The sequence below is a fragment of the Ornithorhynchus anatinus genome, chromosome 4 (assembly GCF_004115215.2).
Source record: "Ornithorhynchus anatinus isolate Pmale09 chromosome 4, mOrnAna1.pri.v4, whole genome shotgun sequence".
NCBI lineage: Eukaryota > Metazoa > Chordata > Mammalia > Monotremata > Ornithorhynchidae > Ornithorhynchus > Ornithorhynchus anatinus.
In genome coordinates, this window is record NC_041731.1 from 200,700 (window position 1) to 216,748 (window position 16,049).

General features: G+C 48.6%; 1 protein-coding gene and 1 non-coding gene across 2 annotated transcripts in view; both read right to left on the reverse strand.

Annotated features, from left to right (window-relative positions):
- Window positions 1-15,063, reverse strand: part of SLC45A4 (solute carrier family 45 member 4) — a 50,156-nt gene extending 35,093 nt beyond the window's left edge. Inside the window, exons 1-2 of the mRNA XM_029062127.1 lie at window positions 14,942-15,063; window positions 11,640-12,278 (exon numbers count right to left, since the gene is read on the reverse strand). Coding sequence (XP_028917960.1) covers window positions 11,640-11,883 — 244 coding nt within the window. The 5' untranslated portion in view covers window positions 11,884-12,278; window positions 14,942-15,063. The remainder of the gene's footprint in view (window positions 1-11,639; window positions 12,279-14,941) is intronic.
- On the reverse strand, window positions 4,848-4,981 carry LOC114811464. The gene has a single exon (XR_003759167.1). It is a non-coding gene; the product is annotated as a small nucleolar RNA SNORA7 (small nucleolar RNA).
- Window positions 15,064-16,049: the final 986 nt, after the last annotated feature.

Below are 16,049 nucleotides of genomic sequence, written 5' to 3' on the forward strand. Positions count from 1 at the left end.
GGGGAAGGCCTCTTGGAGGAGATGTGATCTTAATAGTGCTTTAAAGGTGGGGAGAGTAATGGTCTGGCATATGTGGAGGGGTTGCAGGGTAGAGGGAGGACGCAAGAAAGGGGTCGGCGACAAGGTAGATGGGATATGTTAGTTACCCAGTTGTACTTTGTTGAAGACAGGTGGCCAAAAGGACCTCATTGAGAGGGAAAGCTAATGGAAAGGAATTTATTGAACTAGGAGATGGCCGACCTGGAGTTCTGAGAAATTTCAGAGGGGAATGCTGAACTCCTGGTGAGGTGTGAAACCCAACCCATCCTAGCCAATCTAACTCCCCGAGGCCTTTGGCAAGCTGACAAAGTAATTCCCGGATACCAAAAGAGGAATAACGGGTCCCTGAGTCTCTGGAAAATTAGTAGAAGAGATCATTATGAAGTTTAGGCTCAGGGCTCACTAAGACATGCAAGTTGAGGGATAAGACATGACTGCTGTAGGAAGAAATCCCTTGGAGTAATCTATTGATGTTCTTTGGGTGTGAGGGGAATTAAAGGACATCACCTATTGAGCATTTAATAAGGTCATTACAAAACTGCAAAATCACAGCTTTAAAAAAAACAAGCCATCAAGGCCCTTTCACGGCTAGGGAAAGTGGCCAAGAGAGGGAGATTCAGACAGATTTTGGAAATGAAGACATACCAGTAACTCCCACCTTGGCTATTATGCAGTCAGAGCATACAAAAATTCCAACAAGATGGACAGTGTGGAAAGAGGATAGAGAACAGATCCATTGGCAGAGTTAGCTGCCTGCCACAGGAGAGAAGCCACAGCACTCCACCCCTGGACTCAGCTCTGCCAATGGGAAGAACCACACACTCCATCACTGCAGTAGTGTCCACAGGGTCAGCTCACTGCATCTCAGGAAGGACAGAACTGGAGAAAATGCCATGAGATGGACAATGAAGATGATCGGGAGAATGGAGATGCTTTGCTGACAAGACTGAAAAGGTTCTCATTACCATTTGTCATTCTGGAAGGTTGAGGACAAAGTTTACAAAACCGGGTAGGACAGACAAGGTGAACATCACCAAGAGAATGTCAGAGCCCCAAGAAATATGCTCCTCCCACCAGGACCTCTATACCTCATGTCTCGGAGATACAGGAGGTAACTGTGGGTCTGCTCCTCCAAAGGTGAAAAACCCCCATCCCATATTCCTCAGGGTTTGGGGGGGGGTAGAGGACTACTGCGGGTGGGGGGGGGGTAGGTCGCTGCCATTCATCCCAAAGGACAATTGAAACATGAAAGTTGGTCACTTTCACCCTGCAAGTTTAAAGACCCCGAAGCCAGCACAAAGCATCCATCCCCTGAGGAAGTAGTGGCAGCCAGACTATGGCCCTGAGAGAGGGGCCTTTGCCATCAGAAGTTGACTACTCTGCCATTTTCTGGAGATGTGGCCAGAAGGCAAAGGGAACCTCCCTGTGGGCCCAGTCCTCAGGAAAGGGCAAGGGTCATCTGTACTGGGTGGAGACAATAGGAACTGAGTGGGGGGGGGAGCAGGGGAGGGGGGGCTGTTGTGTGGTGCTCTGAGATAGACAAGCAGCAGGGAGCCTCCCTCTGATGAAAGAAAGAGCCTCGGTTGGGTCACTGGAACCTCTAAAGGAGACCTGGGGAAGCAGTCAGTCAAGGCAGGAGGGTGAAAAGAAAGACTTGGAGCTTTCCAGGTGGTGGGTTTGAGAACCACGGCTCCTGCTGGTTCCTGCTGGGCGGCAAGTCACTTCACTTCTCTGTGCCTCAGTTACCTCATCTGTCAAATGGGGATTAAGACTGTGAACCCCACGTGGGACAAGAGACTGTGTCCAACACGATTTGCTTGTATTTGCCCCAGTGCCTGGCACATAGTGTTTAATATTATTATTATTAATAAATAAATGAGATTGAATATGACTGAACTCAAGTATAGGGGATCGGACACCGCTGGGCAGCTAGCCCGCATCAGCTGGAGGCACTGTCCGCTGACAGCAGGAACCAGTCCACATGCCAAAGGTTTCCCACAACGCTCGTGGTCTAGATCTGCTCCAACTCATCATATGTAGGGGAGGTAAAATGGCAGGCAGGCTCTTAATGCGGGTGGCTGGAGCAGACACCAGGGTGAGGGGCCAGGGCAGAGAAGCCACACACACAAGTGATACATGTGCACAAGACAGATAAGGAAATGGCAGCCGCAGAAAAGGAAGAGAAGAAAGGGGTAGAGAGGACAGTTGGTGGCAGTGGGGAGGAGAGGTTCCATATATATGACCCTATAGAGTGGCTGACGGGCTCAGAGAGAAACAAATTTCACAATCCAGGGAAGTTTTTACTCTGAATTTTTACTCTGGGCCTAACTGTAAACTTCGAAATGAGAAGATTTCAACTGGCAGAAGGCAAACATCACATGGGCAAACAATGGTCAGCTTTCTCACAGCAAACACACATATATCAAGGTCCTGCCAGGTCAACAGGCACTTCATTTCAGCCCCAGGCAAACTAGGATTCTGGGCATGTCTGTTTCATGAGAGAAGCAGACACGTATCTGGAACAGCAGCTACCCGGGTGGGGAGGAAACAGAGAAGGAATGCCTACAAGCTAAGTACAGGGAGGAGTGGGTCTGCAGAAGTTTCCTTGTCATACAGGGCAGGCATTATCTCCTAAAGCTCAACTAACCCACCCAATCTGGCAACAGAAGATGGGGGCTGATTCTGCTTCCCAGGAGGACATAGCTTGCCAGTTTCTTTCCTAAGCTAGGTAGGAAGTTGGGCAAGAGCCTGACTACTTGTTTTGTTCTGCTGTCTGTCTCCCCCTTTCAGACTGTGAGCCCGTCACTGGGCAGGGATTGTCTCTATCTATTGCCGAATTGTACATTCCAAGCGCTTAGGAGAGTGCTCTGCACACAGTAAGAGCTCAGTAAATATGATTGTATAAATGAAGAGCTGTCTCCACCATGGAAAATCCTTTTATTCAGCCCTGTCTGCAGTTCTCTCTTGCAGACACTCTTAAAGAAAGGCCCCTACCCCCACAAGGGTGGCAAACCAAAGAGAACTTGGTGGGAGCGAGCCGCCCTAAAATTAGTCCTGGCTTGGGGTCACCCTCCCCAGTCTCAGTTGCTATTTTTCACATTGCATGGAGGTGGTTCCCATCAACTTCTTCCCCGTTTATTTTTCTTCTTGAAGAGTTGGATTTGTGAGAGAGGGAGCAGTCTGCCTGCTTTCCAGGGGTGAACTCAAGGCAACTCAATTAACTGGACCGGTCTGCCTGCCCTCTTCAGGGTCTCCCTCAGGGTTGTTCGGGGAAATCCTGAAATGTTGTTCTTCCAGTAAGAAAGTTATCTATTGCTGACCACAGGGCACCGGCCGCCCTCTTCGATTTCACAGCCAAGGGTCCACGAGACTCGGTCTCTGCATCTCTGCACGTCGCCTCCTCCGCGACCAACCTCAGGTGGAAGAGACTTGTCTGCAGTGAGAATCGGCCATGGTTTGGGAGTTGCTAGCAGTCCCCTGGAGTGGCTCATGGCAGAGTCCGTGGAGGATCCCAGGCCGTGGGGAAGGGCCCATCCCAGGCCTCCCTGGAGCTCTGGGATTCAGGCATCTCACATGGCCCGCTGCCGAAAAAGAGTTTCCTCTCCAGCTGAGGAATGCAGACCTGGAACCAACCGCTGGCCTGCACAGTTAGGGCCTGTTTTCCTCTACCACTCTTGCAAACTAAACTTCTGTTTCATATTCTAAGTAAAATTGACCTTTGGGAAGAAAGCCACATTTCACACATTTACAGTCTCTGATCTATCCATGCAAGAGATTAGACAAAGAGAAGATAATCTTAATTCTTGGGCTCAGTCACCACTGGAGAAAACCAGTGGTTTTCTGAGCTGACCGGGGCTCCGCCTTTCTTCTCAGCTCGGGCAGTCTAGAAACGAGGTCTCGGGGGAAAAATGACTGCTTCCTTAGTGCTGCTGCTATTATGAAGCAAAACAGAATCTTGGTTTTGCCCATTTAGAACACTTCTCTCATTAAGCTCACCTTTTCCACAGTATCTGTAGAGAAAGTGTGTGAGTGTGTGTGTGAGAGAGAGGGGGAGAGAGAAAGCGCGCACACAATATGATGGTGCTTACTCAGCATTAAGTGCCACGTGCTGAGGTACCTAGAAAAATATTAAGATCTAACAAAATCCCATCCAATAAGGGGCTCGCAGAACAAGTAGGAGAGTGGGAGGACAGGTATCTTTTCCCCATTTTACAGGTGAGGAAAGTGAGGGATCGAGAGCTATAGATATGTGGGAGAATGCCAAAAACGGATGCTCAGAATATGGGAAACGGTCAAATTTCTAAAAATTTTCCCCTTTCCATGGGCTTCTTAGGGTATAAAGCAGTGTCTCATTAAATTGAGCCTAATGGCCAAGATCTCATCTCGGGCTCCTAGAAAGTTAAGTGACAAAGGCCAGGGAGTATTCCAGGATTCATTCATCGGCCCAGGAGGCTTAGGAGACAGAGCACCCAGTTCTCAGGTTGCAAGAGAAAGAGGCTTCTGATATACCTAGATTTTCATCTGGCTCCACTTGGGAGCTGAGGGTCCTCATCCAGAGCTTCAACCACCCCAAGTGTATCTCTTGTCTTAGGCTGTCGAGTCATCTCCAACCCATAGCAACGCCATGCACACCTCTCTCTCAGATCACCCCACTTCCATCTGCAATCATTCTGGCAGTGTATCCATAGAGTCTTCTTGGTAAAAAATACAGAAGTGGTTTACCATTGATTGCCTTCTTCCACGCAGTAAACTTGAGTTTCCACCCTCGACTCTCTCCCATGTCACTGTTGCCCCGCACAGGTGAGTTGACTTGTAGCAGACTGCCTTCCGATCGCTAGCCCCAAGCTAGGAATGGAACGGGTTTGCCTCTGCTTGGCTCTCCCTCCCCATAGCCGAGACTGGTAGAGTACTGGAAACTCTCCAGGTGTGATTCTGAGAGGGGGAGTGCATCTCTATTCCTGAGTAATTCAGAAGAGGAATCCCTGGAAAGAAGGCAGGTTATAACTACACTCTTTCCTGACCTATATGGGAAAATCCAGTGTTCTGAAATAATCAAGACCCATGGATTAGATCTATGTCCTATGTATGAGGTAGGTGGTGGGCTATCCACTTGACCAGTGAAGTTCCCCACAGATTCTTTAGTCTCTGGCTTGGTTTATCTCCGTGTCACAGACATAATTTCACCAAGTCTCTAAGGGATGGAACACTTCTTGTTTATGTTTGATACCGTTCCTCATGGCATTTGAAGTGGGGTCAATTGTGATCAGATTAAGGTCTCACCTACTTCAAGCAGACAGATGGTATAAGGATACTACGATTCGAAACTGCCTGGATAAAGGCTGTCAGTTGGCAGGACACTGCACAAGGCCCCAAGTCGGTCAGTCAGTCAATCACATTTATTGAGCACTTACTGTACACAAAGTGCTGTATTAAGTGTTTAGGAGAGTACAATATAAACATCGGACACATTCCCTACCCACAGTGAGCTCATAGTCTAGACGGGGAGACTGACATTGAAATAAATTACAGACATATACCAATGTATACATATGTGCTGTAGGGAAGGGAGGGAGGATGAATGAAGAAGCAAGTATGAGCGATACAGAAGGACATGGGAGAAGAGGAGAGGACGGCTCAGCCAGGGCAGGCTTCCTGGAGGAGATGTGCCTTCAATAAGGCTTTGAAGTGGGGGAGAGCAATTACCTGTCTGATATGAGTACAGTGCTCTGCACATAGTAAGTGCTCAATAAATACTACTGAATGAATATGAAGAGGGAGCGCATTCCAGGCCAGAGGTAGGATGTGGGCGAGAGGTCGGCGGCGAGATAGATGAGATTGAGGTACAGGCAGAGGGTTAGCTCCAGAGGAACAAAGCGTGCAGGCTGGGTTGTAGTAGGAACCCAGGGTGATGGCTCTGCTCACCTGACACTTCAATTTGCTGACTCATATTGGGGATATTTGCAACTGGATGCACAAAGTTTGCTGACATTATAAAATACAGTTTGGACAAAAGTGCCCGGACGGTTTTAATGAACTTCTGAATTAATCAGTGGTGTTTATTAAGCACTTACTGTGTGCACAGCACTGGACCAAGTTCATCCCAAAGTGGATCTTCCACAATTCTGAATGCTCTTCACAAGAATAATGAAGTTTAAGATTCAGTTCATAGAAGAGAAAGGGGAATTTAAAAAAAAAAGTTCTGAGTTTTGTCCAGGGAAGCAGCTCTCGCGGTCACGGATGCCAATACCTGGCATATTTTGAAAATGGGTCACTTCCTTATATGTTTCTGTCATGCAGTTAAGGAAATCAAGGGCCGACACTACTTGTTACCTCCCCCTGGAATTCTAGCACCTCCCCCCTCAATCTTAATCAAATCAATCAACAGTACTTACTGAGGACCTCCCATGGGCCTCTACATTGTCCTAAGCACTTGAGAGACTAAAATAGAACTGACAGCAGTGAACCCTGCCCTTAAGGAGCTCGCCACCTAGCTGCGGGGAGACACACTAGGGTAGATGACAGGTGGCAGTCAAGAAGGAAGAGGAGGTGTGCCCAGGAATTGGTGCTTAAGTAAAACGGCACAAAAGCTACGTACAGAAATGCTACAGGCAGGTGTGAGTACTCAAGCATCCCACCCTAGCCTGACAGAGAGGGTCTACAACTTTTTGCCTAAGGACCCTGCGCCAGGGAGGAGTATGAGGACACGGACAGCCTGGTACAGTGAACACCTTTCCAGGCTGAAAAGATGAAGGCGGAAAACTCTTCTAACAGGAAGCTGTGCAGGTAATAAACGGCCACAGGTTTGGGGATGGATTGGAGAAATGCCCAGATGGTGGCCAACAGGGGGTGACGAGCCATCTGGACTGGCTGCGCTCCTGATTCGGGCCAGGAAGGCATTAGCCACACTCAGCGGTGTCCAGGTGGAATGGCCCCAAGTACAGATTGCCAGATGAGGGACTCTCCAAGTCTGCAGGCAAGAGCCCCCAGGAAGGGGAGCTGGAGGCCAGAAGATAAAGGCATCAGTAGGGCCACCCACCCCATGCCATTTTGAGCACTGAGGAGTCGGCCTGCTAGCCTTCCAGGAAAGAAATGGGGAAATGCCCCTCCCTTCACCATCTCCTTCCCCTTGGCCCCTTCCTCAGAGTCCTCAAAGCACAGCTCCAGGGATGCAGGAGGGTCAGGAGGAAGGAGCGCCGGGCTGGAATCTTGAAAACTTGGGTTTCAGCCCCAACTTACTCACCAAATCACTTGGGCAGGTCATACCACCTCCACACCTTGGCTTCCTCACTGCTAAAATGGTGGAAACCCAACTTGTTTCTCCCTCTTTCATAGAATGCTGTGCGGGCAAAGGAAATCATAGATGTGAAAAGATTTTGGACAACACAAGGGTTCAAGAAATGCAAGGATTTAAATTTTTTTTTTTAATCACTGGGGACTCTGGGTGTCAGGAATGGGGTCCTGCTGGGCAACCCCTGGCTTCAGGACTCTGAGACCCTGGCAGACCCTTCAACCCCACCTGAGCAGGATGGAGGGCTCTCCACTCTGAGCTGACACCTTGGGGCCTGCGGCCATTGTGACAGAGGTTACTGAGAACCCAATGCTTTGATAATTCCTGCTCCTCCTTTCCTTTCCTTCCTCCCTCCCTACCAGTCACCTTGTGAAGATAAAGACCACTTATGTGATAGCTCTTTGGAAAAACTGCAATCAATGTACAAAGGATTATTGCAGCTATGCCTGCAGTGATCCTTGCATCATTACTCTAGGTACAGTATTATGCCTCCCAAACTTTTCTGGTGTCCCTAAAATATTAATAATAATAATAATGCTATTTAAGCATTCGCTATGAACCAAGTTCTATACTGAGAGCTGGGGCAGCTCTAGTAGCATCAGCTCAGAGCCCATCCCTGTTCCACATGGGGTTCCATCTAAATGGGAGCGAGAACAAGTAAGAATCAGGAGAATTATCTTAGCCATTTATCCAAGTAATCCAGAAGTGACTCTAGAAATACATTTAGCTTTTTACTTTTATTTTTAGTTTTCTTCTTCATTCCAAGTCTATCAGCCCATTCAAGGTAACACTATGTTACAGAGGAGGAATTTTTTTCTGTTGTACTTGTTGAGCACTTACAATGCCAGACACTGAACTGAGTGCTGCGGTAGATACAAGATAATCAGGTTGGACATAGTCCCTGTCCCATACAGGCTCACGGTCTAAGTTGGAGGGAGGAGGATTTTACAGAGGAGGAAAATGAGGCACAGAAAAATTAAGTGATTTGCCCAAGGTCACACCACAGGCAAGTGGTGGAGCCAGGACCCAGGACCTCTGACAGGCTGGCTGAGCGAGTTCTCATCCCCAGATGCCTACTAAAGTCTTGAGGTTCAAGGCAAGAACAAAACCCTTTCTGAGGGAATCCAAGGAAGTTCAGATGCAGAAAATATTTCCCAGGCCAAGGATTACCTGCCCTCCTGCCAGAACAAATGGGGGAGAGGCCAATGGGAATGAGAATCACAAAGGTAAGACTTGTTTTCCAAAAGCAAAGGGCTTATAATGGATAGGGAAATGAGGTTGCTCAAGCCAGTTTCTTCCATAAGCCACCACCCTCAGGGGAACACATCCGATAGGCAGACACCATGCCAGCACAGGACTAACCAGGGCTTTAGTTCATAGTTACAGTAATTGTCTACCTACATTGGCCAAGAGGGGCCATGTCCAGCCAGTTCACCAGGTCGATCCTCGGACCAGCGTGTGGCATTAGTCCCAGGGCTGCCAAAATGACTGTGATGGTTAAAGATGAGGTCTCTTCTTGGGAAAAAATCCCTGGAGCGAGCTAAGGTAGATGGCTGTTGGGGGGGAGCCGTCTTGTGTGTTTGGCTCCCATGCTGAAGACAGTCCGATGTTATCCGGGTACCCGGGAGTGCCCAAGGGGCCAACATGTGACAGACCCTCCCTCCATGCACACTCGCTGTGGCCAAGTCAGCTCCCTGCGGCACGAACACGTCTGCCTCTCAACGTAGGGCCTGAGTGTTTCCAAACCGGCCGCTCAATGCCAATCTTGGCCAAGTCTCCACTCCAGAAGGGCAGCCCCACCCTTGCAGCTGCTGCTCGCCCGGCCAGCTCGGCCTCCCATCCCTGCCCCACTCTGTTGCTCTGCCGTCTGAGATGGGGCCTCATACAGTTAGTTACATGCTATGTATCCGCCTTGACCCTTCCTCCTGGCACATCCTGCCCAGCCAGCCAAGCTGCGCCACTCCAAGCACTGCCTTGACGCGGATGAACCAGCTGGGGCCCCGGGCCCATGAGTCCCCAGGTTGGTACCCTCATCCTACTACTTGCTGCTGAGCATGGCAGTGGGAAGGGCTTCCTGAGTAGAAGCTGGGACAAAATCTTGGTTTTTGCCAGACCAGCTGCACTGAATCTAAAAGGATTCATAATCCTTTGCACATTTCCTTGCGAAAGTGCCTCGAGATCACAGTCCCAAAGTAACAGTAACATGGCCCCACAGATGGAACCACCATGAGACAATTATCTGTTCAAGAATCCTCTCGCAGGCCTTCCGTCTCCAGGCCACCGGATTCTCAGAGGGGCAGTATCGGCCAGGACCATTTCAGAGGCCGGAGCTCCACCAGAAGTCGTCCTATTAGAACAGAGCAAGACCTGCCTGTTGGTGGACCCCGCCCACCGGAGAGGACGGGGGTTCCCATCCGAACCCTAGCCACCCTGCCCCAAACAGCTCAAATGGGTTGAAGCCGGACCTGCGGCTCAAGCTCCAGAGCCACAGCTTCCCCTCACTGGCACTTCCCAAACCAGAGATGACCCAGCCTAAAGCCTCCATTTATTTATTTATTTTTTATAGTACTTGTTAAGCACTTACTACGTGTCAAGCACTAAGCACTGGAGTAAATACAGTTAATTTGGTTGGACACATCCCCTGTCCCACATAGGGCTCACAGTCTAAGTAGGAGGGAGAACAGGAGAAGTGGGACACAGAGAAGTTAGGTGATTGCCCAAGGTCACGCAACAAGCATTTGGCAGAGCTGGGATTAGAACTCAGGTCCTCTGCCTCCCAGGCCCATGTTTCTTCATTCCAAGTCTATCAATCCATTCCAGGTGACACCATAAAAAAGCTGGTCCTTGTTAAGCGCTCACAATGCCAGACACTCTTCAAAGTGCTGGGGTAGATACAAGACAATCAGGTTGGGCAAAGGTCCTATCCCACACTGGGCTCACAGTCCAAGTAGGAGGGAGACCAGACCTGAGACACATAGAAGGTAAGGGACTTGCCCAAGTTCACACTGTAAGTAAATGGCAGAGCCAGGATTAAAACCCATATCCCTTTACTCCAAGGCCTACGCTTCTTCATTCCAAGTCTATCAAGCTATTCAAGGTGACACCATGTTACAGATGAGGGAAAACTAGTCCATAAATTTGACAGCCTGATGCTCCCCCATTGCAACAACCCTCTAGGGGGTATTGCTATCTGCCCTTGCTTCCAATCACCCCCTTAGCAGTATTTCCTACCTAAAATGAAGCTGCTCCTCTAAGGACCTGAGATTCCCACAGTATACACCAGGAAACTACCCCTTAGGGGAAACAAGGCAACCCATTACTGCTATTCAGAAGTTAACAGTTCAAATACCTTGGGCATTTTTATGTCTCCAGCGCAGGGAAGCACCTGAATTTAAATAGCTGTTCCATTTCACATGAATTCATTCATTCAATTGTATTTATTGAACACTTACGGTGTGCAGAGCACTGTACTAAGCACTTGGGAAAGTACAATACAACAATAAACACTGACATTCCCTGCCCACAATGAGCTTACAGTCTACAGTAGGGGAGAAAGATGTCAATACAAATAAATAAAATTACAGATATGTACATAAGTATTTTGGGACTGGGAGCGGGGAAGAGCAAAGGGAGCAAGTCAGGGTGATGCAGAAGGGAGGGGAAGATGAGGAAAAATGGGGCTTAGTCTGGGAAGGCTTCTTGTAGGAGATGTAGGCTGAGAGAGCCAGCTAGTAGCCTAGCCTGAGTACGCCGGAGTGCCAACAGTCAACAGATCTCACGTCCGCTGCCCACCTCCTCCCACTGTGACCATGGGCTGCTCCTCAGAGCCTCCCTTTCGGGGGCGTCAGGGCCCCGGCAGGAAGGGGAGGTCCCAGGTGGACCCAGGGCTGGGAAGTATTTGTTGACCACCGTTGGGATCAAGGGAAATCTTCTAATTGACTTTTATGAAACCTAGCCAAAAACCCTTAGGATAAATAGCTCTACCCATTCACAGAATTGGCCCAATAGCCAAGTCAAAGACCCAGGAATACAGTGGCCAAAATTCTGTCTCCTGCTTCTCCTCACACTCTACATGAAGCCCCCAGGTCAGGCCGGACCCTGGAAAGTGATAGCTCTACGTCGAGGTGAGTTGTCAAGGCATCAAAAAGAGGCATCAGATATGAGTGACGGGACTGACGGATCCCGATTTCCAGATCCCTCTCTCTTGCACCCCACCTCGATCTCAATGGCTGGGGCCACATGTAAAATGAGCCAGGCAAACTCCCCTTCATCCCATTCCAGCCGATACAGAGCGACAGGGACTGTCACTTACCGATTTGTAACAAGACCGGAGTAACCAAAGCTGTCTCCATTGCGTAACAGAACTCCCGGCCAAACATCACTGCGCCATGCATCACCCACAGGCGAACGGGGATGCGGTCTATAGAGCCCTCGCTGATCGCCTCGTCGCCGTTCTCCTGCTCCTTTCTCACTGACTGTCGAGGCGCTGGAATCGGCACAGGCAACTCTTGAACTTGCATAGATTCGGAGTCGGCATTCTGGGGAGCCATTTTCATGACCCCACCCCTTACCCAACAGTAGATATTTATTCTAGCTATATAAAAACTCTACCGGATTTGTAATGATAAGTTAAGGTATCTTCTTTCAGCTTCTGTTGTGTTCCTCATGCAAGTAATACTTATATTCCTCTCGGTACAAACAGGTCTCTCGCAACTTCTCCCTTGCGTTTGCCACATGCAGCAAGACCACAGTGGTACTTGGTAGGGCTCGGTACGTATGGCTGCTGGCTTACTGTGAACGAGAGTTAAAAATCCATAATTGCCATTCAGTTAATACCAGTTTCATCATGATTATTGAGGAGGTGCAGAAACGATTCTTCCTGTGACTGAGAGGCGGAAAGGCGACACAAAAAGCTGATCCACGGTTACTCCCCATCGAGCGACTGATTAATCTGCAAAAGACACACAAAATTCAATAGACCCAGTTCAGAACCGAGGGACCTGGCGAGGGAGGGGGAGGTGAGTGGGGGGAGAGAGAGTGAAGGGCAAGTGTCACACAGTGCTGAATGTGTTTCGGAACCATCACCCTTCACTTGCTTTCCTCACCCTACCTTGACCGACTCGGGAAGATAGCGTATCCTGCAGGGCCCATGACACAATGAGCCATTTCCTTAGCTTGGGATGAAGAGATCCTGGAGGATTTGGGTTTCAGGATTAGAACTAGATTGGGCCATCTTATTAACTACATTTCCATACTAGGTAAATATAGTTTAGCAGTCTATAAAACTCTCGCTCCAAACATTCTCATTCTAGAGATGGTGTTGCTACCTATCACCTGACCTTCTCCAAAGTCAAGTCGAAGCAGGATGGGTGATTTAGAAGGAGCTGAGAGCGAGTTTGGGAGGGAGGCATCTGCCTGCTTCAGGGTACATTTCCTGGCCACAGATCAGATGTGCTCATCTTCCTCACCCTGTTCCCCTTCCCTCCCGCCCAACCAGGTTCTGAGGCTCATCCCCGTTCCAGTATCCACAGCTTCCTAGTGGGCTCCCCTGCTGCTGGTCAGTCAGTCAATCAATCAACCAATGATATTTACTGGGCCTCCCATGAGCACTTGCAGCCAAGCTTGGGCAAAGCAGAACTTGGAAAGACCAGGGCCCTGGAAGCAGGCAACTGCACTAGGACTCAGGGAAGGACCTCCCCTGGTCCTTGAGATCTGGGTTGGAGATGAAGGGGGATGCCAAGCAGAAAGCCCAACCCAAGCCACCAAGACTGATGGCTATCCAGACAAAGAACAGAAGGAGAAGATAGTGTGAAGATGATCTTGGCTGCCTGTTGGTGCTAAATCCTCCTCACAAGTAACATCTGTTCTTCACAGCTCGTCTAACGACCCACTTAAACGTCTCTTTCACGTGGCTCGTCCTGCACCCATCCAGGAAGCAGTGTCCAGGTTGATATGACAGCGTGCGTTCCCCGCCCATAAATTTTTTCCACTTCGACTTGAAGATCAGAAGCAGACCTGAACACCACTATGAGACACTTAGCAATCAACACAAAACAGCAATGCATCTTGCCAGCTCACCCGTAACAGTCTTTGACTTCTAAGCCAAATCCTAGCTGCCCCAGGACAAGTCGATAAAGATAGAGAACTTATACCAAATAATAATTGGTACTATTTCAGTGGCTAATTTCTAATGTCAGTGGCTGCCAGGAGGGACCCATTCACCTGCAGAGGTTTTGGTCTCTTCAAGAGAATGGTTTTGAAGTTGCTATCCCAAAGGTGCAATTGTCTGGGAGCAGACTGTGAACTGGCAACTAGAGGCTGGCTGCCCTTGGCCCTGATTGGGCCTGTGGGGCCTAGCAAAATTGGGCAGAGACAGTCCACCCCGTCATCTCCCAGCAGGTCTCCTCAAACTGGCAGCGGGCCACCATGCTCAACACAATGCCCCGTGCCAATACCAGGCTCTCACAGTGCCCCATTCTGCACATGCATGAGAATCCATAGGTCTCTGTTGGGATCACAGATCCCAGCAGGCAACAGAAGCTCTTTTGCGCAAGTGACTCCCAGCCTGTGTCTACACGACCACTACACCACTGCTTCTCCCGGCCCCCTGGGAGGTGACATCGGGCAGCCAGGAATGGGCCCACTCATCCTGGAGTTGGGTGTTTCAGTCAACTTCTGGTTCTGTCAAAGACTGTTTGCCAGTTTCTGGGAAGGATCCAGTGACTTGCTTTGTCAAAAGATGAAGGAAACTAAGCAATGCTAGCAAGGACTTTTGTAATATACAGATTATTAAATGCCAGGACTCAATGCATGAATCCCATCTAAGTATTTATTTTGATCCAGATGCAATAATCTAGAACTCAATAATCATACAAGAGAATTGGAAATCTTTCAGGATTTGTTACTAAAAATTCTTCAGGTACAATGATTAGCAACTTGTTCAAATGGCTGATAGAACAGCACTTGCACTTTCAACCAGACTCAAAATTTAAACCCCTACACAAGATAAATTGCTTTATTATAATTTTAGATTTGAATTTTAATGGATGCAGAGTTGAAAGGGTTAATTGCCATCTTTTTATGGAAAACAATCCCCAAAGAGATACTTTCTTAGCAGAGCCCCCTACACAGAGTGCTGCAAATTCAGTGACCTGTGACATCGATTAGTATAGGGCAGTTGTGTTAAGTGTCAAATTTGCCCCTGGCTAGACTAAGGCAGCATTAATCGAGTCCCAAGTCTGCAGTTTGGGAAGCGGCAAAAGCTGAGGAGAATGAGGATGATTTAGCATAACCAAATCTGCGGGCAATTCGGATCCCCGATAGTTCAGCTTCCCAGACAAAATTGGGAGTCGGGGTGGGAGGAAGACTTGGCCATTTTTAATTCTGCCCAATAATTTTTCTGTGAAGGACCGCCTCTCTCCCCACACTCAATTGCTCACATTCCATGGAGATTTTCTTTCACGGAGCCTTACTTTGGAACTTAATCCGATGCTGAGATAAAGGGAGCCAGCATCACCATAAAGCTAGCCCTTCAGAGAAAGCTGGTCCCTAACTGTTTTCTGTGCTATGAAATCCCTTGACAGAAGAGAAGGGGAAAACTGGTTCTTGGTTTACCTGTTATCCGAGCAGGCTAGACATGAACAGCAGGCTTCCCTTCCTCAAGCAGAGCAGGTGTAGAGGCCCGGTACACAGGTTTTACCCACGCAACTTCACTCTCATCTAGATGAATAAGAATGATACATCTTAAGTTAAAAAGCCAGACAAATTCCAACAAAATCATGAACACCTGACAAAATGTTTTTAAAAGTGCCCCACACAAGCATCTGCCCACTATGCATTACCAATCTACTTATGGGGAGACTTCCTACATCACACGGGTGGCTTAAAACTTACTGGCAAACTCAAAGGTTCGTACACTCTAAGCTCCTTGAGAGCTGGAATCGTGTCTTCCACCTCTGCCATATCGTACTCTCGTGAGCCCTTAGCCCAGTGCTGTGCACACAGTAACTGTCCAATAAATACTATTAATTGACCGATCATTTCTGACCTGTTTCCAGAGACTACAGAAACTATTAGAGAACATTAGCGCGCATCCCAGTGAGCCCTGCTTCCCTCCCAGAGGGACAATGAACCCAGTTTCTTCACACCCTAAAGCAGCCTCCAAAAACTGCAATTTTCAGGCCCCAAATGTGCCCTCTAGCAGAGTCTGAACACAGAGGTCCTGACTATCATCGAGTCATTCTGAGAGAATCCAACCCAATCAATCAATTGCATTTATAGAGAACTTACTGTGTGCAGAGCACTGTACTAAGCACTTGGAAGAGTACAACAAAGCTGGTAGATCTGTTTCCTGACCAGTCCAGAAGACCAGTGAATGATGCTACTTGAGCAGAAAAAACTAAGCAAGAGTTGAAAACCCATTCTATGTATTTCATTAGAATAAAAAATGTTAAGAGTTTATCTGACCCCAACTTGGTCTATTCCATGTTTAATAACGTAGCATTTCAGAAAAGCTTCTCCTCATTAGACCCCAACTGCATAACAGCTGGACAAGGCTGTAGAAGACAGTGGATTCCTGGAGAGGGAGTTGGGCAGTGAGGAACCTGCCCAGACACACACCAGTCCCACCTGGCCCCACCCAGATGCCCTGGAGTGGGGCCGAGGAGAACTCAACAATGATGCAACTAAAAGTTACAATTCAGAAAGAGAAGTTACTGAGCAT